This window comes from Ambystoma mexicanum, chromosome 3p (genome assembly GCF_040938575.1).
Source record: "Ambystoma mexicanum isolate Mex_15411 chromosome 3p, UKY_AmexF1_1, whole genome shotgun sequence".
NCBI classification, from domain to species: Eukaryota; Metazoa; Chordata; class Amphibia; order Caudata; family Ambystomatidae; genus Ambystoma; species Ambystoma mexicanum.
Genome location: NC_090925.1, coordinates 911,941,773 through 911,963,779, shown reverse-complemented (window position 1 = coordinate 911,963,779; position 22,007 = coordinate 911,941,773). Strand labels below are relative to the sequence as shown.

The 22,007-nt window shown below is 44.8% G+C and overlaps 1 protein-coding gene across 1 annotated transcript in view; it reads left to right on the top strand.

Annotated features, from left to right (window-relative positions):
* LOC138581100 (uncharacterized) overlaps window positions 1–22,007 on the top strand; it is a 604,063-nt gene that overhangs the window by 195,763 nt on the left and 386,293 nt on the right. The window contains exon 2 of the mRNA XM_069652175.1: window positions 20,359–20,466. Coding sequence (XP_069508276.1) covers window positions 20,373–20,466 — 94 coding nt within the window. The 5' untranslated portion in view covers window positions 20,359–20,372. The remainder of the gene's footprint in view (window positions 1–20,358; window positions 20,467–22,007) is intronic.

Here is a 22,007-nt window from a genome sequence, read left to right as displayed (position 1 = left end):
TTCGGCAGCAAGATCCCCATTGTCAATAGGATATTACAGCCCCTGTTGGCCTGGAAAGTCAGGTGTTGTAAAATGTTAGTCTGTGTGTGCAATTGTGCAACACTGTATAGGAATGGGGACTTGGGAGCATCAGCATTATTGGTATTGGGGCAGGTGGTCCTGTGATAAGTATGTCCTTCGTAGCTTCAGTTTTCCAAGTGTGAGAGTTGTTGTTGCACTGTTTGTATTGGAAATGGAGTAGTGCAAGTCCTAGTAGGCTGAGAAAAAGGCAGAAGCCCAGAAAGATGTACATGTTAGAAAGAAGAATGTTAATGTGTGCAATTTTATTAACTTTCCCACACATGGATGCTTGCTACATGAGTCCAACTGCAGTATGTTGGAGAAATCCTTCCCTGCTCCTTTCATTTATTTATTCAGATCATATTTACAGACAGCAGTGCTGTAAATGTACACATGCATTCATTGGTTTTCCTTCAATGGTGCTTAAATCAGTAATTGTAAGCACAGTGCATTTTGTTAATTTTGCAATCCATGTCCCTGGCATAACATTCATGCACTTTTCGTTTTCTATGTGAATTGTGGGAGTTTTACTGCAGGTGTGTTAGTGAGAGAAGTGGTTTTAAAAGTGACAGAATGCAAGAAGAAAATAAGAGTTTGCACATTCGAATGGGTGATGTGAGCAAGCATGCATGTTGTGGTAATATATTGAAGTTTCACATAGTGTCTGACACTTGAACATTCTGTGGAAATGTTCCCAATGTGTTTTATTTTTTTACAAAGACATCACAGAAAGTGCTGCTAAAATTGAAATATGAGGTTTGAAACTGTTATGAAAGTGGGCATTGAAAGAAAACTTTGAAAGCACACAGCATTGCAAGTAACTGCCACTTAATGTCAGGAGATGGGACAAATGAGAGTATGATTATTGAGAAGGTTATGCAGAGTAAGTGGTGGTAACTCTGTTCATATGCGTTTGTAAAAGAGTTGGAAATGTACTGTACAAAATATATGCATACCTGTAGTTGGTGTTGATGGATGCAGATGTGGATGAATTTGGAAGTAGAAATCTTGGAGAGTTTTACAGTAGTTTTTGATGGAGGTGCTTTGGAATAACAGGACACCTGTACTCTGAGTGTTGAACAGTACATCTGAAGTGTTGAACTGTGATGACAGAGTTAGATGCAGAGTTCTTCGATGTGATTGGTGGATGGGTGTGTGACTGCTTAGCAGTAGCCAATGAGGGAGTGCTGCAAAGAGTCAAATGGAAAGGGAAGAAGGGCTGCCCCTGTTTTACGCAGTCAGTGGACACTGCGGTGGAGACCGCGGAAGTCCGCGGACAGGGCGTGCCACATCCAGGTCTTCTCAGCATGCCTGACATGGAAATGGGACTGTAGGAATTAGCCAATCAGGTGTTGAGGTTCTGCTTTATAGGAAGAGAGGGTAATACTTTTTTTCCATTGGTGTGTGCAGTGAAGATGGCAGAGATGCAGAGAGTCAGTGTGTTGATGCGAGATTTCTTTGTAAGTGATCAGTCGAGGTATGTAGAGGTAAGAGGCATTCCTGCCAATCTTGGATTTCAAGGAGTGGAGGCTTTGTGGTGTGATGTGCCTGGCTGTAATTTTGCAAGGAGTGCTTGCACTTCGCAGAGATATGGCCACTTTCAGTACTCCTGATGTTCTAGTGGTGCATTGTGGAGCAGTGCATTTGGGTTATATCAGTGCTCCAAGTTTGCTCAGTGCACTGAAGAACTTGGTGAAGGCACTGATGCTGCTTTTCCCACTGCAAATGAGGTTTTCTCACACATACCACCTAGAACAGTATGGAACAACCCCAATGTCCTCGGTCCTCAGCAAGATGCCAGAAGGTGTCTTGTAAACAGAGGCATGTCTGCATTTTTTCATAGTGCTGGGATGTTCTCTTTCCACAATGAGAACATTAATTCTCTTAGTGTGAACTTTTTCACTGCAGATGGCATTTCTTTGTCCACCATTGGAAATGCCATTTTCTTTTACAATCTAAGGGATGCTTTGAAGAGGTTCATGTAAGACTGTAAGGAAGAAAAGAAGAGAAAAGGCGGAAGAAAATCAAAACACAATGTATTTGTTTACTAGCACCTTCAAAAAACAAACAAACATAAAAGGCTGTTTTCAGAGCCACCACTAAAGAGGAAATCTCCTACCCTGGTTTACATTTCTGTCCCCACCCCTTGAATTGGCCGATTTATCTGCGGACACTGCGGTAGTCCTCGGATCGCATGTCCCACATCCAGAGCTTTTGAGGATGGCAGGCATGGAAATGGGACTGTGGAGGACAGGGGATTGGCCAATAAGGATTGGCCAATAAGGTGTGGTGTGCAAGGAGAGAGTGTGGCAGAAGGTCTGTTTGCTGAGAGGAGTGTAGATGGCTATGGCTATGGCTGTGTCTTTCAAGCGGCAGAGTGTCTAGATTTTGGAGGATTCGTGGATACATTGGTTGCAGGTGTATGCAGAGCACTGTGGAGGGGTCACACATCTTGGATTTGAATATGTGGATGTGCACTGGTATGGAGTGTGCGCGGCATGAAGTGGGTGGACTAGTGTCCCCTTTGTGCCACTTGGGTGATGGGCCATCATCCAGCCATTATCATTGTTCATTGTAGAGGGCACAGTTTAGGCCTTGTTACCGCAATCTCACAGCAGTTTGCGATGAAGGAGGCATTTTGGAAATTCATGGACATGTTTCCTAACTCACGAGTAATTTTTTCTCGCATTGCCCAGAGACAGATGTGGCTGCGCTCCTCTTCATTTGGTCCGTAAATGGAGAAAGAGAGGCGCAATGTCAACAAGGATCAGGGCTGTTTGCACGTTTTTGAGCGATGTTGTCATGTCGTCCTTCCACAATGAAAACATGACATTTCGTAGTACCAATACTTTTCGCAGAGATGGAGTCCATCTTATCGATGCTGGCAAAATATTCAAAATACTTTGCAGCCTTTCTTTGCAAGTATAGCAAGCATTTTCCGGTACGTGTTGCCTACTTTTTCTCTAAACCTTTGAAAAAAACCTTCCAAAAACAAAAAAAAACAACACAAAAAGGCTCTTTTCACAGCCACCACTTTCTCCCGCAAAAGAGTGCAATGGTTTAGATGGTACCCTCACCCACATTTTTTTAGATGTCCGCGGACTACCGCACTGTCCGTGGATTTCGCAGGCTGCACAGGGGCCTGCACCATTTCATTGGCACTTGGATTTTTTTTACTTTGAAAGGTGGCTCTGAAAAGAACCGTTTTTTGGGGATTTTTGTGTTCTGTAATATTTTTTGGTTTTTTAGACATGAGACAGAAGGGGGAACGGAGGGTTAGGGAGGGGCACCAACCACAGGGACAAAGGGGCAGGTGGAGAGAGGAAGATGTTGGGTGGGCCTCACAGAAGGGGGGGCAGTGTCTTTCGTGCTCCCGGACTGTAGCCTTGAAAGCACTTCAAAATTGTTCCCCCCTGCAGATTGCTGAGTCGCAGTACATACACAGTACAGTGACCCTCGAAAGGCAAGTGTCCACTGCATTGTGTATGGCCTGGTCTAGTATCCGCTGCCCCAAAGGAGTGTCTCCTGTGGTGATAGGAGCAGATGCAGAGGATGTGATAGAAGAAGTTAACCTACTACCGCCTTCAAAGGGGACAACCCTCCAAGCTGCTGCCTTGTGGTTTGACCTGAGGTGTCGCCCCATGGAGGTGGTCCCATAGCTGCACAGCCCAGGCTTGCCACGACTGATTGCAGTGAACCTTGGCCGCACGCACTTTGGGAACACCCCCCAATGGCGGTAAAGAGCCTCCACACCCAAGCCTCACATTGGCAGCTGGTAGTAGGGAGTTCTACTACCTCATCCTCTTCCTCTTCTATATCCCCTTCTACTTCACCATGCTTGTTCCCATCCCAAGCACTCCAGAAGGTGGTGGTGGTGCAGGTGGGGTTGGTGGTGAGGCAGAGGCAGCAGCAGGAGCAGTCATGGATGCCATTATACAAGTAATCAGGAACCAGGAACACAGCAATCTGCAAAACAGCCAAATAGCAACCTGCAGCAGTGCTCAGTAGTCCTGGTCAGCCAGAAACAGAATGAGGAGCAGCAGTGGGGTATGGCCTTTTATAGGAGTGAAGGGGAGCACTCCATGGACAGTCGTGCGCTCTGCAGACACTTTGAGCCCTAGGTTGGGCTAGAAAAGTCCCAAAACGTTTTGAGATTGATCAGGGCATGCTCTAGGATCTCTGCAAGGGTGAAGTTTCACCTTAAAACACCCCGGATTGGTCAAAAAGCACTTTTTAGGTATCCAGATGTACAAACAGTATCCGCAGATAAGAACCGACGTTCAGCATGCGTGCAGCCTCATGATGACATTGTGAACATTCGCGAATGGGACGGCTGTCTGCAGGACACCTATTGTGTGGGATGCGATGTGCACATGTGCCTAGGTGTCTGTAAGACAGGGGCGGGATCCCCAAACTAATTAAAAGTGTGACACGTGCAGCAGCTAGTTCCAGACAGGCGCAGTGTTCGAAGGGCACAAGGGATCAGATGCGCATGCGCCCATGTGTCCGTAGGACTGGGACGGGACCCCTGAATTAATTAAAAGTATGCCACAACTTTACAGACTTTTGTGGAATTGCGCTGTGTTCGTAGGGCGCAGGTGATGAGACGCGCATGCGCCCAGGTGTCCGTAGGACATGGGTGGGACCCCCGAACTAATCAAAAGTATGCCACACCTTTACAGACATCTGTGGACAGGCACAGTGTTAGGAGGGCACAGGGGATCAAATGCGCATGCGCTTAGGTGTCCGTAAGACAGGGTTGGGACCCCCAAACTGATTAAAGTACGTCACGCCTGTACGGACATCTGCAGACAGGCTCGGTGTTCGGAGGGCACATGGGATCGGATGCGCATGCACCCAGGTGTCAGCAGGACAGGGCGTGGGCCCCCGAACCATATAAAGGTTCATCATCATTTTGCGGGCATGTCCGGAAAGGCATGCTGTTCGAGGGTACCTCCATTTTGACTACGGACAGACCGGACAGTTGCAGTGTCCGCAGACTCCAAACGGGGCTTTAAACAAAAAAAATACCACAAACACAACAACAGTGAACACATAGAAATGTATTAACACAGACCAAAAACATGCAGTTAGGAAAGGGAAGGGGTAGCGAAATGGGAAACATACAGGGGAATTGGAGTTTTGCACAGGCTGCTCAACAGGAGAGGAAGGCATTGATGTCTCATCATAGCGTCTTTGACTAAAGAGAATTTGTGGGGATGGTTGGCTGGGACAGGGGTAACGGACACAGGTACAAGTGAGGGAATGCTACTAAATATTGTCCATTATATGCCTTTGCCTTTCTACAAATGCTTTCAAGCCTGCAAAATTGGTGTTCAACTGATCAATTTTTGCACACAGCCTTATCAGTTAATTTCCCACATTTGTCTCTCTCTGCCTATCTTCTTGCACATTAGCTGGTGCTTCCGGCCCATTTTCTTCATTTTCAGTATGTACTGTTAATAAAGAAGCATGTTTCAGTGACATGTGAAGCAATGTGCATTACTTTTCTTACTTTAAAAATTGTACTGTGAACCATTAGAGTTGATATCGTCACTCATTTCATCATGAGTGAAATTTTCCTCAAGCCACTCCAGGGTGCTTGCCATTTCTGTGTAAACAAAAATAATGTTTTTTACTAGTAATGTACACACAACAAACTCCACAGTTACAGGGAGAAATATAGTGTACTTACTATGTTTGTATGGTTCTCTTCTTAGTACGTTGGACTTCCTTGTGACAGTTGCTTCTCACTGAGGTAATATTATTAGATGCACAGGTAATTTTTCTTCTTGGTGCATTCCATTATGTTGCACAACCTATGTAATTGCACTTCTACTTACAGAGTTTGTAGACTTACTTATGTTTTGATTGTACTATATATATATGTGTGTTGCCCTTTCAACATCTTCTGTTTGTTTGCTGCACACTACAAAAATATAAGACAACCCCTGAGCTTTTGGATGCTGCCCGATGTTCGCGGACAGTCGCACAATCTGCAGACTCTGTGACTATCATGTTGAGCCAGGGGGGTCAATATGTTGTATGGCACATGTACTCAAATTAAGGGTATCCTGGAAAAAACCTGTGAAATTCAGTAAAAGAAATGTGTTAAAGGGACGTTATGGTTAGGTTACGCTAATAAAAACCTATCAAATTCAGTGAAAAGTATCAAAACCAGTGGAAAAGGTGTGTTAAAGGGATATTATGGCTACAAGTAAAATCGAAAAACCCCAGAAATTCACCAGTTATGGTCAGCTAAGCAACCATAACTTGTGCCACCACCGTGCACTGCTAAGATTAACACCCATGACATCAAAGATGACATCACAATGTAAGGAACATTTGATTTGGGCTGATATCACACTGATGCACACTGAGGATGGGTATAATAAAGTCTAAAATCCCCTCCATAAATGCAGACAGGTTTGCCTAGCGACAATGACCTTTTCATGTGTGTTTTTGATTTTACTGTGTGTCTTATGAATGACTTTCTGTCCCGTATCTTTTTGGCTAGCACTAAGTGAACGGAGCATAAGATTTGTCCATGTGTAATACAGCCTGCACTCTTGGAGTACAGAGGTGAATAACAACAAGATCTCACTGGTGACCATGCATTAAGGATGCTTGTATGATTTAAATATTTGAGTTTAGTGGAGGAATTTTTTCCTCTTTTGCTATCCCTGTTTGACAGGTGATGCAACACCTCTTGCTACGGTCATATTACCAGCAGGGATAGCGTAGTCCTTCGATGAGGGCTAGAGACAGTTTAGTTAGTGTTTTTTGTTTCAATTTACGAATCAAAATGATTTGTTGACTTATGTCACAATTGGTTCTCTATCACTCCCTGACTCTGATGCTGCCTCCTCCCTCCTCTTCTCTCTTACTGTAAACACCTCCTTCTTGCCTTCCTCCTGTCCCTCATCTCCTCCTCCAGATGTAACCTTTTCCACCAACATCTTCCAAATACCTCATACTGTTACCTCTTCCTCAGAGATTTAACCTCCACCCAACTCCTCTGCCAACTACCTCCGCCTCTGCATAGAATATCCTTCACCAACCCTTCTCAGCCAACGACCTCCTACTCTCACCACCTCTTCCAGATATAAGTTCCTCTTCCAACTGCCTCCTGCTAGCAACTCCTCCCTTAAATGTAACCTTTATTAGTAACGCTCTTCTGCCAACCATCTCCTACTATCACCTCCTCCTCCAGAGGTAGCTTGCTCTGCTAACCACTCTCTACCAACCACCACCTCCCATGTCAGATGTAACCTCCCTCACCAACTCCAACTACCAACTACTATCACCACCTCCTCCAGATGGAACCTACTCAAACAACTCTTCTCTACCAACCACCTCCTCTAAATTTTACATCCCTCACCAACTCCTCTCTTCCAACTACATCCCTCTAACTCCTCCTCCAGATGTAACATCATCCACCAGCTCTTTTCCACAATCTTTTTAGCTTCTTCCACTCATGCAGCATCCTCAGCTTTCAGAATCTTCCAAACTTGAGCATTCTCTCATTATGAATGGTACGATGTCCTTTCATCGCGGGATGTTTTTGGCAGGGTTTTTTTTACCATGAATTTCTTTTCGAAAAAAAAAACCCATCAAATTTTCTAGGAGGGTTAGTAAATTATATATATGGGGTGTGGGTGTTTGGGAATAAATACAAATTGAAGAAAATGTGGGGCTTGGTGGGGGAACCCCCGAAAATAATAATAAAAAAATGTGATGTTTTTTTTTGTAAAAGAATTCACGGCAAAAAACCCCACGATTAAATGACATGGTACCCTATGAACTACCACTTCCTACAATCAAAACCTGAGGTCTGGGCTAGCTGGTCTTTATAGCAAGAATCTCCCTTCGCTTGGATGGGACGAGGGTTGATGATCTGCAACTGTGGGCACCAAGTGTTTGAAGGTTGCGATTGGCAGGGTTCTGCCCCTACTTGCTTAGGGGGCCATCCTAAATTTATATTTACTATGATGTCCATTTTGGATTTGACTGTTTACACATCTGGACAGAGAGGAATTTAACGCCTGTTTTTTTCAGGCGTTAAAAACCAACCCGCAAAGGGACCCAGGGAGCTAATTACGGTACCGCAATTTGCGGTACCGTAATTAGCGCCTTCCCATTCCCATTATGCCCTATGGGGAAGGGCAATGGTGGAAGGGGGAATTACTGCCCCGCCAACCTTGGAATGGGGCGGTAATTCCCCTTTCCGCCAAGGCGGTGCCGGTATTTTACCGGCATGAACCATGGCGCTAATAGCGCCATGGTTCTCCGCCATCCGTGTAATGAGGCCCTATGTGTTGGTTTTTCAAACTTGCTATTCTAGTGCTGAGCATATGTGAATAGTTTTTGGGGTACCTAGCTTACCCCTTGGGTTGTCTTGAGTTCTCCAGAGGTTCCACGGACTGTACACCTGTCCCAAGGTTTGAAAATCTATCGAGTTTGTGTTGTTTGTTAGTGAGTCCGCTTGTGGTCTCTGAGAGTAGATCGACAGTCTCATGCGGCTGTATGAACCTGATGGATGCTTGCCAAGAGAATTGGGGATATTTTTAGGAAGCCGACATAAACTCTGGGAAGAGCTTGTTCTGTAGAAATGATGGGGATGAAGGACTTCCTAATGGCTGGCATCAGGGTCGGATTGGCCCATCTGCCAGTCAGCCCGTGGCCGGGCCGAAATCATGTGTAGTCCCTGGGGGCCAGTTTCTGCCCATGCCTCAGCGGGTTTAAAAAAAAGAAAAAACGATTTTTGTTGAAACAAACCACAAGCACCCGCACCCGCGTAATTCATCAAAGCAAGGTAACAGCTGTTACCTTGCTTTGATGATTGATTTGCATGCATGATGTGTGAATCATAAATTATGATGCATGCATCATTAACATGCTGCTGCAGCATGCGGCCAACTTTTCACCAGACCTGCAGATGAACTGGTCTGCTATTAAATCTCAGTTAACAGTTTAAAGGTATCCACTACAGAGTAATTGCTCATTTTACTATAGCTGATATGCTAGATCAGTGGGTTGAGGGTTTGCTGCTGCGATGTGTATGTGATCTGCAGATTGCAGGTTCGAATCCCAGCAAGGCCACCTCAACCTTTCATCCTTCTAAGGTCGATAAATGAGTACCAACACAGGGTGGGTGATATTGTGTGCATATTTGTTCTATAAAAAGAGTGTAAGTGCTATACAATAACATATGATCATTTGGCATTATGATCATTTTGCCTTGGACGGCTGCTTGCATTCACAGTAATTTGACAATATGGATCTACGTATATCACATTAGTGAAATCATAAACATATTTTTGGTAGTGTACTTTAGAACAATGCTATTTGGTTAAGGGGTGAAAGGTCGCGTTTCATCGCTTCCCGGGATGTCACTTTCGGGTGGGGTCATCAGAGGTCAAGGGTCGTGAGGCCACTTTTTTGAGGTGAGGGGTGGGCCACTGTTTCTTGGGTGTCCAGGCCTATTTCTTGTCCCAGTCCGACCCTGGCTAGCATACCTTTAGGGGCCGAGGTTTCCTAATCCCAATGTGACTGTCCCCGGCCAAGAGGCCCGGACCATGGGAGAATGCACAGAGGTTCCTCCCTATCACACCCACGGGTGCATCATCTAATGGCTATATACAAAGACAGGACTTTATAACATAATGTAGCACTTTATGCCATATTCTTCCTCCTTCTAAGCGCTGTAATAATACCTGTATTCCCCTGTTTTTTTATGGTTACAATTGTTCACCTTGGAAGGATAAAATGCTAAGCTAGACCTCCTGCGCAATTTCAACTTGTGAAGTGGAGGCTGCCCTCATGTCCGAGAACAGCACTTTAGTTGTGAGCAAATTCTATCTCATCACAGCAAGGATGATACCCGGAATATAAGGAAAATGTTGCTTACAACATACAATCTGAATACCCATTTGATGTAAAGCTAGCACAATGAACATGCAAAAGTGTACTGCTACAAACAGTAAACCTTCTCATGTATAGGTTCCCAGCTAAAACATACCCGACCAACGAATAAACCTATCCGATTTATATATCACCAATGCATCCGCAGATTTCACTCCTTTTTAGCCCCACCTGGTCTGAAGTATGCAGTGGTTTATGCCAAGGGAGGTCTTCCGCACCAATTCGCCTGAAGTGCTTGAGGAGGGTGGGTTCCCCGTTCCCCGCTCTGAGTACCAGAGACAGGAAGAGCGGTGCAAATTATAATTATAATTGTTATAATGCGCTTAATACCAGTGAGTGGTTTCTAAGTGCAGGATCAGGATTCAAACATGTGTTGCTATTTGTTGTCTTGCTTCAAAGACAAAACGTTGCCGCTGAGCTATACATCCTCCCCAAATGAAGTGATAAATGGCAGCTGTACAGAGGGTTAAAGGCATGGTCTAGTAAAAAATTTTGTTTAAAAAATAGATAGGCAACATAAAAAAAAAACTAGCATTCTCTTTTTTTAAAACTTCCTATGTAAAATTTTGAGCTATTCAAGCTCAAAATTTGCAAAAGCAAGCACATGGGCGCATCCATTTTGTGAAATGGATGCCCTCCTGTGCTGGCTTTTGCATTTGCGGCCCTAATGAAGGAAAAGCCAGCCAGCTGTAGTAAACAAAAGCTACCGCTGGGTGGCTTTCCCTTCATTAGGGCTGTACGCGGAGGACGGGGACCGGAGACCAGAGCAGGAAAGCTGCAGCTGAATCTCAGTAAGTGCTATTTATTTTTTTTAAAAAATAAGCAGGAGGAGCCTGAGAAATTTGGAAAGAAAAACCGCAGCGTTTTCCAACACAACCGCGTTGTTTCTGCCTGAATCTGCTTTCCCATTTGGGGCTCTCGGGCTCCCCACGGGGACCCCGAGAACCCCAAATGGGAAAGCAGATTCAGGCAGAAACAACGCGGCATTGCGGAAAACAACCGCGTTGTTTCTGCCGGAATCTGCTTTCCCATTTGGGGCTCTCGGGCTCCCCACGGGGAGCTTGAGAGCCCCAAATGGGAAAGCAGATTTAGGCAGACACAACGCAGCATTTAGCATTTCCCATTTGGGGCTCTCGGGCTCCCCGGGGAGCCCGAGAGCCCCAAATGGGAAATCAGCTGTAGGCAGAAACACTACGCGGCATGTAAACACAACCGCGTTGTGTTTCTGCCTGCTGTGGCTATCACTTTGGGTCTCCGGTGCTCCCCTGGGAGCACTGGAGACCCAAAGTGATAGCCACAGCAGGCAGAAACACAACACGGTTGTGTTGGAAAACGCTGCGTTTTTTCTTTCCGAGTTTCTCAGGCTCCTCCGAGCCGGAGGAGCCTGAGAAACTTGGAAAGAAAAACTGCAGCGTTTTCCAACACAATAACCTTGTATTTATGTTTGCGGTCGCTTCAAAAGCGACCGCAAACATAAATACAATGTTTTTAAAGCTGCGGTTTTATTTCTAAGTTTTCCGGGCTCCTCCAGCCCGGAAAACTTAGAAAAAAAAACGCAGCTAGTGCTTATTTTTAAAAAAAAATAAATAGCACTTACCGAGATTCAGCTGCAGCTTTCCTGCTCTGGTCTCCGGTCCCCGTCCTCCGTGTACAGCACTAATGAAGGGAAAGCCACCCAGCGGTAGCTTTTGTTTACTACAGCTGGCTGGCTTTTCCTTCATTAGGGCCGCAAAAGCAAAGCCAGCACAGGAGGGCATCCATTTCACAAAATGGATGTGCACATGTGCTTGCTTTTGCAAATTTTGAGCTTGAATAGCTCAAAATTGTACATAGGAAGTTTTAAAAAAGAGAATGCTAGTATTTTTTTTTTATGTTGCCAATCTACTTTTTAAATAACATTTTTTACTAGACCATGCCTTTAAGGAATGCATGTGGACAACGCTGAGTGCAAGAGTTATTAAGGGTTACATGTCTTTATAACGAATCCCATATATCAACACCACAATATAACGAATACTATGTAACGAAAACAAATTTACTGAAATGCATTCGAAATCATGAGAGGAGTTTTTATAATGAAACGTGTATAACAAAATCATTATATATCGATAGTGAACACAGCTCAGAGAAAAGGACCCTAATCAGGAAGTATGTTTGAAAACAAAAGCAACGGTTCAATAACAGTTCATTGTGAGAAAAACACTGAGGTGAAGTGAATGAAGAGAGTAAAGAGAGAAAAAAAGCAAAAAGAAAAGCACTGTTTTAAAAACTGAGGCAAGATTTATAACGTGCAAATAAGGAAAAACATTAGTGATTAGGACATATGAAAGTGGCAATAGATCATTTAAAAAGGGTTCTTAATTGACATTTCAGTTAATAAAAGAATGCTTTTCATTCATTTTAGAGTTTGGCGTAATGAGTGATACACTACAATATATTAAATCAAAAAAAGAGAACAAACAATAAATTATGAAAGGCTTTATTATGAACTGAGAAAAAGAGAACAACCAACTATGTCTAAAAGAATGTGTACTTCAATTCGAAAAGCAGGAAAAATTGTCATATCTGAACAGCATTGCTTTTAATATCAACTATTGAAAAAAGTAAAATTCACTTACCACTGCAAACACCAAAATTTGGAACACTGAATATTAAAGAGTAGAACGAACTGTAAGTAAATCCGAAAGGAAAAATGCCAAAGGTATCCATCAAACAAGAAAAAAAACTAATCCAAAGTCATTCCGAACCTGAAAAAACGACTGACTTCAAAAAATTATTATGAAAAAAGAGCAACAATATGACAAAAAAATAGCAGCCAATCCGCAGTCCAGGAAATCTACAAAAAGCAAAAAGCTGTTAGATGAAAAAAGCAAAGTGAAATAAATCCCAAAATACCAGGCAAAATCCCAAAATGAAAAGGAACACAGGAAATCCAAAATGGCCATGAAGGTTCCAGTGTATCCTAATGTGAAAAATGAACTATAGAGCGACACCTACTGGTCAAATAAAATATTGCATGTTACAAAAAGTAAATGTATTTATTTTAAAGGTTATTTAAAACAGTTTATTTAAACTAAAACTATAATTAATTATCTATAAATGTATTCTTAATAAAAAAAGATTCGATATAGAACCTATTCTTTATATGTAGTATTCGTTATAAAGAATTTGTTGTAAAATGTGAGTACACAATGATATATTCAGCCTTACAGCAGCTGATGGCGATTTTATAGTCCTTATATTTGATTTAATTTGTAACAAGTTTATATTTAGATTTAAAGTGAGGCAGCACTCGGATCCCTGATACTGAGGCTGACCAGTATCCAAAAGTGGCAATGAATCAAAAATGAGATCCGATAGATTGCGCCACTCTTGATTTTAATTTTAAGGTACACACACAAAGGCCCTTAGTACAAATGTGCACAGTTCCAAAAGAAAAGAGATAAGTAATTGTATGGGCACTTTGACAAGTTGGTGAAAACAAATAGGTCCCTCGACAGGTGTTTCTCTGCTTATTAGTTGTAGCAGTTCCTCAGGAGGGTTACTGTCATAGTTCTGACTATATTCAACTTAGTTCTTCGTTTCTTAGCAAGGACCTTTTGGTTAGTGCTTTAGAATGCAGAAGAATTCTGTGGTTACATGGTTCTTCTGTTGTTGGTTTGCATGAATCTTAGAGCATTGGGTAGATTTCTTCCCCGTTCGTCTTCCCTTTTTCCAGATCATAGTGTTTGCGGCTTGTTGTAAAATTATTCGACATAAAATGAGTCTTTATAAAGACTGTATACCAAATAGAAGGGGGCCAGGACACAGCCCCGTCTGACACCCGCTTCTACCTTTAAAGATCTTGTCTGTTTACCACCCAGCCCATAGTGAGCTCGGGCTCTGTTATTAAAATATACTTTGATGACAATGGAAAATAGGTAGTGGGGGACTTTACGGGATAGTAATACTTGCCAAAGAGTTGACCTAGAGACAGAGTCGAATGCTGTTCTTTAGTCCAAAAATAAAACATACACATTAATTTTCATTAAAACAGTGTACTTTTGAATTAACAAGAAGAGCAGAAAACATTGGTGCACCGTGCCTTTTCCCCTCCTAAAGCCAGCCTGGAGACCTCTAATCAAACAATTATCATCCGCCCATATTTACAAATGGTTTAATATAATTTTAGCAAACAGTTTTCCAGAACTGTCTAGGAGGGAGATCGGTCTGTAGTTGGACGGACAGTCCCTTCCTCCATCTTATATATAGGAACTATAATTGCTTTGCGCCAGGATTCTGGAAACCTCTCCTGAAGTAGAATAGCATTCAAAAGTTTACATAGGATCGACGCCCAAATAGAAGCCTAATCTTTGAAGAGGTTTGCCGGGATCAAATCAGGGCTAGCGGCCTTGTTACTCTTGGTAGAGCCAATGGCTTCTTCCACTTCTTTTACCAAAATGAAGGGAACGGCATGGTCTGGCCAGGTAGGCAGATCGAGGGGATTAGATAGATCAAGGGAACAGTATCATGCTGAGAAGTGGGACCCCCAATCCTCCTTGTTAATGCAGCAGTTCCAAGTTTGATCCCCTTTCAGCTCCCTATCGGAGACCAATTTCCAGAATAACAAAATATCTGCCTCCTGCAATGCGTTGTGAAGAGCCCCCGCCCCCGATTTCTCAGCAGCAAACTCTTTTTTGTCGGCAATTAGGTTCTTGTATTTGGTTCTTAAAGAGCACAGCTCGTACCTGTCTACACCCAGGAGAGAGTTTATAAATGTTTTGATTTCTCCTTTGGTACCAACCAACAACAACTTCTCCTTTGGTACCAACCAACAACAACTAGACACTTCCGTCTGATCAAGTCAGCAGGATATGGTAAGATATTCATCTTGAGTTTCTCAAACTCCTCTAAAATGTCTGAATCCGTAGTTCCGAATTTGTTAATGGTTCAAAGATTATCCAGAATAGAAATGTAAATGGACTGCTTTGTTGATCGTGTCAAAGCATCCGCCCACTTCACTGATTTAAGGGCTTGGCCCTCAATCAATATCAGCTGTTGGTTGATGCCAACATTTTCTTTAAACACCCCCTGTTTTTTTCCTAAAATGGAGATGGACAGAGGCAGATGGTCTCTTTCAGTCCGGTCAATTATTTCAAAGCTATCCACTTTTGCCCGATTGGGTACCGACATGAAAATAAATAGCCAATCAATGATCTCCGTTTGTGGCCGTCAAAAGCCTTTTTGGCTGGTTGGTCTGTAGCAAATCTTCGGTTTACAGGTCTTAGATTCAGGATATACATAATGCATGAGGATTCTACTGCGAAGTGATGAGTCCTTGCAGGATAACTTTCACATAGAGCAGGGATATCCCAAGCCAGGTCTTGATTGTTGCACGACCCTTCCAGATCTTTCAACGGTTCCAATTGCAGATTAAAGTCGCCAGCCAATATAGTGTATTGGAGTGAAGAACCACAGGTATGTTTATTATTTAGGAGATCTTGGAGGCACACCAAATTGGCCATTCCACGCGCTTTCCGAGGTCTGTTGTAAATATTCACCAAGCAGAAGTATTTGTCCTGGCTAGTCTTTATAAGCAACAGTTGGAGATCACAGTTAGATAATGTTATTACCTGTATTGCCCATCCCAATGTCACCTGAATCCAAATTAACAGACCGCCACTGGGTATGCCCATCTGCCCCTTTACTGCAGGGATATGGAAACACAACCTTCCCACCAACTGGAGACTGAAATCACCTCCCACGGCATAACCACCAGAACCAATGTTTCTGACGCCCGTTAACACGAACGTTTGATGCTTGGAAAATTACCCTGCAAAACATTTAAAATCAGCTCCCAAAGCAACGCAGTAGTACTGTATTGCAAATTACATGATTGTGTCAGACTTCAAAGACACTGTTGGCCTTAAAGACTGGGCTGGTGTCTCTGCGTACTGTCTTGAAACAGTACTAATTGCACTGTTGCAAGCTATGTTTCTGGCATTGGGAACTCAATGTAAATGCATCAATGAAATATTCCAACACCTCATACCCCACTTTCAGCTGCTATCCATCCTGAACAATGAAGCCCCCACTTCCTGCCAAAGCTCAGATGTTTTTTGTCTGTGTCTCTAGAAACAGAGAAAAGTCTTCCACCTTGCGTTGCACTGCTGCTAATGTCACAGCTGTCCAACAACTGGTGAAGGTAGGGTAGTATACCACAAGACCAAACTCACTTGGGTTTGATGATCTGAGTTAATATCCTGTGGAAATGATAGGGATTAGTTGGGTGGGGTTACTCTCCCTGCACCATATTGCAGCAAAGGCTTCCATTCCACTATGTTGTCTGTTAGCTAATGACTTCCCTGACCCAGATTTAGTCATTGTGGTTACTAGAGTGGGAGCTTTGGGAGTAGCACAGGAGGAATGAGTGCCTTGGCCCTGCGATTTCCTCAACCAGAGAGTGCAAGGGACCAGTGTCCCTGGTAGCTCCCTGTTCAGGCCTGAAGTCCCCTGAGATGCCTACTCCTGTGAGATAGTGGCCACTGAGTTGACTATGGTGTTAGCACCAGGTTCAGTGATCTCAGGGCTGGCATAGAAAAGGAACCTGAGATGGTGGGCAGGGTAGTTTCTAGCTTGAAGGGTATGCTATGACTGAGTGAGTAGTCACCTGCTGGTGTCCCAGATCAGGCTGACTATTGCCTGGAACAGCAGGTTTTCTCCTATCTAACTGGTCTGTTGAGGCAGACCATGGAGCAGATACAGGGCAAAGGTCCTGGACTACTCCAACAAGGGAACAGCCACAAAGCAAAAGCCCTGGCCTGTTCTACGAACAAGAGGGGTCAGCAGTTTGTGAATCCGAGAGACCAGACACACTGTTGCCTCCCAATCCAAAACCTTAAGTCCCTGTTCCTATAGTTGTGATAGAGGACTCAGCAGCCACTGAGGTGGCTATTTTGTTAGCTCTGGGTTCAGTGATCTCAGGGTTACCTACCGGCATAGAAAAGGAATCTTAGATGGTGGATAGAGAGGTTTTAGACCTGAATAACCTGCAGGAACTGAGTGAGCTGTCTTCAGCTGGAGCCACAGGCCAGGCAGACTCTTGTCGGGTACAGGCAATCTGTCCTAGTCTAGCGAGTCTGCTGAGGCAGACACAGGAGCAGGCACAGGACGGAGGTCCTGAGCCACTCCGAAAAGGGTAAGAAGCGCAGAGTGAAAGCCCTGGCCTCTTCGGAAACCAAGAGCTGGTGCAAGGCAAAAGCCCTGACCAGTTCAACATCAAGGGGCCCACGAATTCTGGGGCCAGGGACAATCAGGAGCTGGTTGTTCACTCAAGCATCAGGAGTTTACTACCAGACTTGGCTCCTGACACCCTTGCTTTTCACTTAAATGTGGCTGGGACTTCTCACTGCTTGTCAGATTATTGTAATAATCCCTGTGTGGATAAAGAACATCTGTGACCTCTATCCAGTTCCACCTCGGCACTGACAGGATCAGAGGGGCACAACAGACCCCTTTAAATCCACTACCTAGGCCTGGGTGGTTTTGAGAAAGGAAAGGTAACTTCTCTGTAGTGGGATCCCCCAAGGTGTCATAGCTTGTAGGGCATCCCATCCCCTGTCTGTGACTGTGCAAACACCGCAGAGACATCAGCAGCCCTCTGCCAGACAAACACCCTTCCAACGTTGGAAGGCTGTTTTCCACAGGACGTCTGTTCTAGGACTCCCAGACTATGGGCAGGGAAATAAACGCCAGATAGGCACCTGTAAAACTAGGATTGGAGTAGAGTCCGTGCTGCTGAGCTGTGAAGTTGCTGATCAGCCCAAAGCCTCTCTTCACAGGTGGCTGAAGGAATCAGGGAAAAACTGGGCCATGGTTGAGAAAAATGTTAAAATGGGCATTGCAAATGGCATCCAGTTATTTTCTCACCATACGGATGAGCCTGACCCTTAAAAGGGTGGTTCTTAACTTTTTTAGCTGTGGGGTATGTGACGGATTGCTATTTGGCAAGGGTGTAGATGCCCTGGCTTCTTTGATTATTCTTAAATAATAAAATGATGCAGTAATTACATCTCTAAAAGGGTAATCTGCTGATCAGATTCCCCTTTCATAAGCTCCATGCCAAAAGTATAGTGTGCATCTGTGTCCTGCTGTATCAGTATCCTGATTGCAGCACCTACTCTACGGGTGGCACAGAGCAGGTTCAGCAGCCACAGTTGCCCATTTGACAGCTGCAGTGACAGCTAAGTCTCTGCAGCCAGGGGTTGCATTGAATATATATCCATCCCTGTATCAAAACTATGATGATCATAAGTAACACATGTTTGTGGCTGGGTAAACTCTAAAGATATGGTATCTCTGAATTAAGGCATGATGCATGGCTCTACTTACGACCATTGCAGCCACATCCAATTGATATCTCATATGTGTCAGATCCTGTGAGTCAGCTCAGCTGTGGAAGGTGATGTGTATTCTGGCCAGATGGCTGAGCATGCCAAATGACAGGACAGGAAACTGAATGGCCATGTCTCTTCTTTGATCTCCTTGTGTAGTAAGGTCACTCCCTCCACCAGTGACAGCTGCACAAAAGGCAGCTGTCCTGGGCCAGGCATTAAAGGAGCACACCCATTCAAAGGGAGAAGCCTCACACCAGGGTGCTGCATTTCTAAAGCTCTTTGAACCTAATGAGAAGGGAAGGCAGGCAAGCTTTAGTGCAATCACCTCCTGGCTTTTGCCTTTAAAAGAAGGTTTGTCCCACCACTTCATTGAATCAGCTTTGAATCATCTTTTGGACCCTAACCTTTCAAGAAGATTTCATTTGACCTTTGTTGGTAGAGATGATCTCCTCAAAGTCCTCTGCCAGTGAAGTGAAAACTGAGAGTCCAAGGCAGAGGGAAGTTCTGTCTCCTAAATATCCCCAGGGACAAGTGGGGTAGAGAGTGCCACAGGTGCTAGGCGAGTGCTACGGGGAGGCCAGGTGGGCAAGTGCCAGGGATTGCATGGGATGCAGGGGGTGAGGGTCCACATGCTAAGTGCGAGGAAGGGGGTGGACTGGGCAGGGGGGGCTAGTACCCTGCATGAATCAGAGGGAAACCAGGAAGCCAGTCACAGCGGCAGACGGGCGTTAGCAGGGGAGGGGGCGAGGGAAGGAAGAAGAGAAAAGGAGGGTCTTCGGGAGCTTCCGGAACTTAAGGAGATCCGGCACAAGCCTGAGAGGGGCAGGGAGACTATACCAGAAGGAGGCTCCTGCAGAGGAGGGAGATCTTCCCCCCACTCTCTGCTTAGAGAAGCGTTTGATCTGCAGAGTTGGAGCTTTAAGACTGAAGGGCTCTAACAGGGAGGTATTTAGGGGGATAGTTGGATGTAGCGGGGTCTCAGGCCCAAGAAAGCCTTATGGATGATGTAGAAGGTCTTGAACTTGATCTTCGCAGCCACCGGGAGTCAGTGAAGAGTTTTTAGGGCTGGAGAGATGCGCGGTCCCTGGGCTTGAGGTCAAGGATAACTCTTACAGTCCTATTCTGGATTAGTTGGGGGGTGAAGGGAGCATAGAGGCAGAATGAGGAAGAGGCGGTTGCAGTAGTCCAGCCTAGAGAGGACCAGAGCTCTGGAGACCTTGAGATTCTGGGGGAAGGTGAGGAAAGAGAGAATACCTCTGAGGAGGTTGAGCTGGAAGTGTGTCTTCTTGGCAAGGTCCTCAATGTGAGGTGAGAAGGAGCGAGAGGAGTTGAAGATGACAGCAAGGTTTTTTGCGTCACAAGAGGGCGAGGGGAGGGGACCCATAGAGGGCAGCCAGAGTATAGGAGGGAAGAATGGAGCTGGGGTCCCAATGAGCAGGATCTCAGTGTTACAGCCATCGAGGCAGAGATCATTGTCAGCACCCCATACCTGAATAGCAATCAGACAGTCAGAGATGAGAGGGGAGGAAGAGGAGGCAGTGAAGGACAGCTTGAAGGGGAGCTGCGCGTCGTTTGCATAGCACTGGAAGTGAGGAGAGAAGGCAGAGGTCAAATGGGCTAGAGGGGCCAGGTAGATGTTGAAGAGCCACAGTGAGATGATAGAGCTCTGATGGACGCCGCGGGTGGAGAGTGTGATGGAGGAGAGAAAAGGGCCTATTTGAACCTGGGATGGTTGGTCAGAGAGGAAGGAGGAGCAATGGTGTGAATACATAGGCATTTTATAACAATACCTGATGTGTGTACCAATATTGAATACCAAGAAGAGCCCAAATTATTGGCTTTGCCAATGCTCACTCCAAAAGGCCTAGTCACATTTTGTTTTTGACTAATGTGTTGACTATTCTGTTATTGACTTTTATGTGGGATTTGTGTGGGCCTTTCTTGTGTTGATTGGTTGCTGCAGTATGATTAATTACTGAGTTTCTTTTCTCCATTCTAGGCACTGGCAGGAAAATGGACTCACTCATCATTATGTGGGCATTCATCGTGCTTCTTCCTATCATTATCACTACAGCGTTATGCATCCATTGTAGAGCAGCAGCACCCAGTAAGTAAAAGTCAGATTTCTATTTTTATTACACTGCTGGGTATGCCATGTTAGTTCCCTCAGATAGATTTCTTTTCTTTCTTTCTTTCTTTCTTTCTTTCTTTCTTTCTTTCTTTCTTTCTTTCTTTCTCTCTTTCTCTCTTTCTTTCTCTCTTTCTTTCTTTCTTTCTCTCTTTCTCTCTTTCTGTCCTTCCTTCCGCCTACAGGCATCATATTTTTAGGGAGGGATGACAAACACACGGTAAGCACACTCAGACAGTTCATGGGCGTAAAACTCTTTTCCGGTGCTTGGAATATGCAATCCATCTGATAAGGGCGGACAGCGCCAGAAGGGTTTTCTTTTTCTCCAAGGGCATGCGCTTGAATCCATGATGTATCTACTTATGCAATGAGAGGGTGCAACGCAATGGTTGATCGTCCCATGGAGTCGAGGAGGATTCTAGCTGTTATTGGGCTGGCCAAAGTAGTTTTATCCTGCTGGTTGGCAGACCTGGCGAATAATTTCTCCCTGTGTTCGTTTTAAATGTCTTACGCTGATGAATACTGTCAGCAGATAAAGGAACTATTTCTCTTTGGACGGTAGGTAGTAGTGTCTAGTTATCAGAAGGTAGTAGTGTCTAGTTAGCAGTGGCTTATCTTCCTGGCAGGGGTAGCCTAGGAGATAGCCTTCTGCATATGGGTTTTGTTTCTCTTTTCAAATAATGGTGTGGTGAACAAGAGTCTTCTCTATGGCTGTACCCAGGTTGGTTGGAGTAGTTTTCCGGTAAGTGGTCGTTCTGCAGATTTCGTGGCGCACCGGTGTATGCAGTATTGGGCGGTCGAGGCTCAGTATAGCCCTACAAGGCTTGGCACGGCAAACCCTTATGGTTGTATTTTGCCACTGGAAGGAGCTCATATGTGAGGTTTTGGCTGTTTCTGTATTCAGTGTCCTATGCCGAGTATACTGAATGTGTCTGCTTGTTGACCATGACCTAATGTTGAACTATATAATTTTGCTATCCGGGTTGTGGGTGGAGGGGTCCACACTTGTCCAATAGGCCAGGCCAGCAGGGAGAGTGGCGCCTCGGGTTGCCCATTGGGTGGAAATTTACCCTAGGCTTGGGCATTGTACTGTCCAGCTGGACATTGACATTTGGATTATGCAATTAACCCTGGTACATCTCAGACAACTAGTAGGCCAAACTGTCAGCTGGTGGGTTTCTAGGGTCAAGGTCATGGCCGTGCGGGCTTAGTGTCCGGGGTGGTTTTTGGGTCAAGCACGCTGGTGGCCAAGTGACAATAATTAACACAGTGGGAGCTTAACAAAGTGGTAAGATATGTTTCAAATAAGCAAAGGGAATTCATGTTTTAAATTACAATTTGATGGGGGGGTTGAGCTGTACCTGTACCCTAGCACTGGGGGGAGGGCTTCCGGGCAGTAGCCCACCAACCCTGTGGCGCTGTTAACGGGGGCCTACACAATGGATTATCGAAATGTTTGGATTATTCAACAGGCCAAGCCAACGAAGACCATGGCGGTGCCCCCTTGGGCTCACATTGGG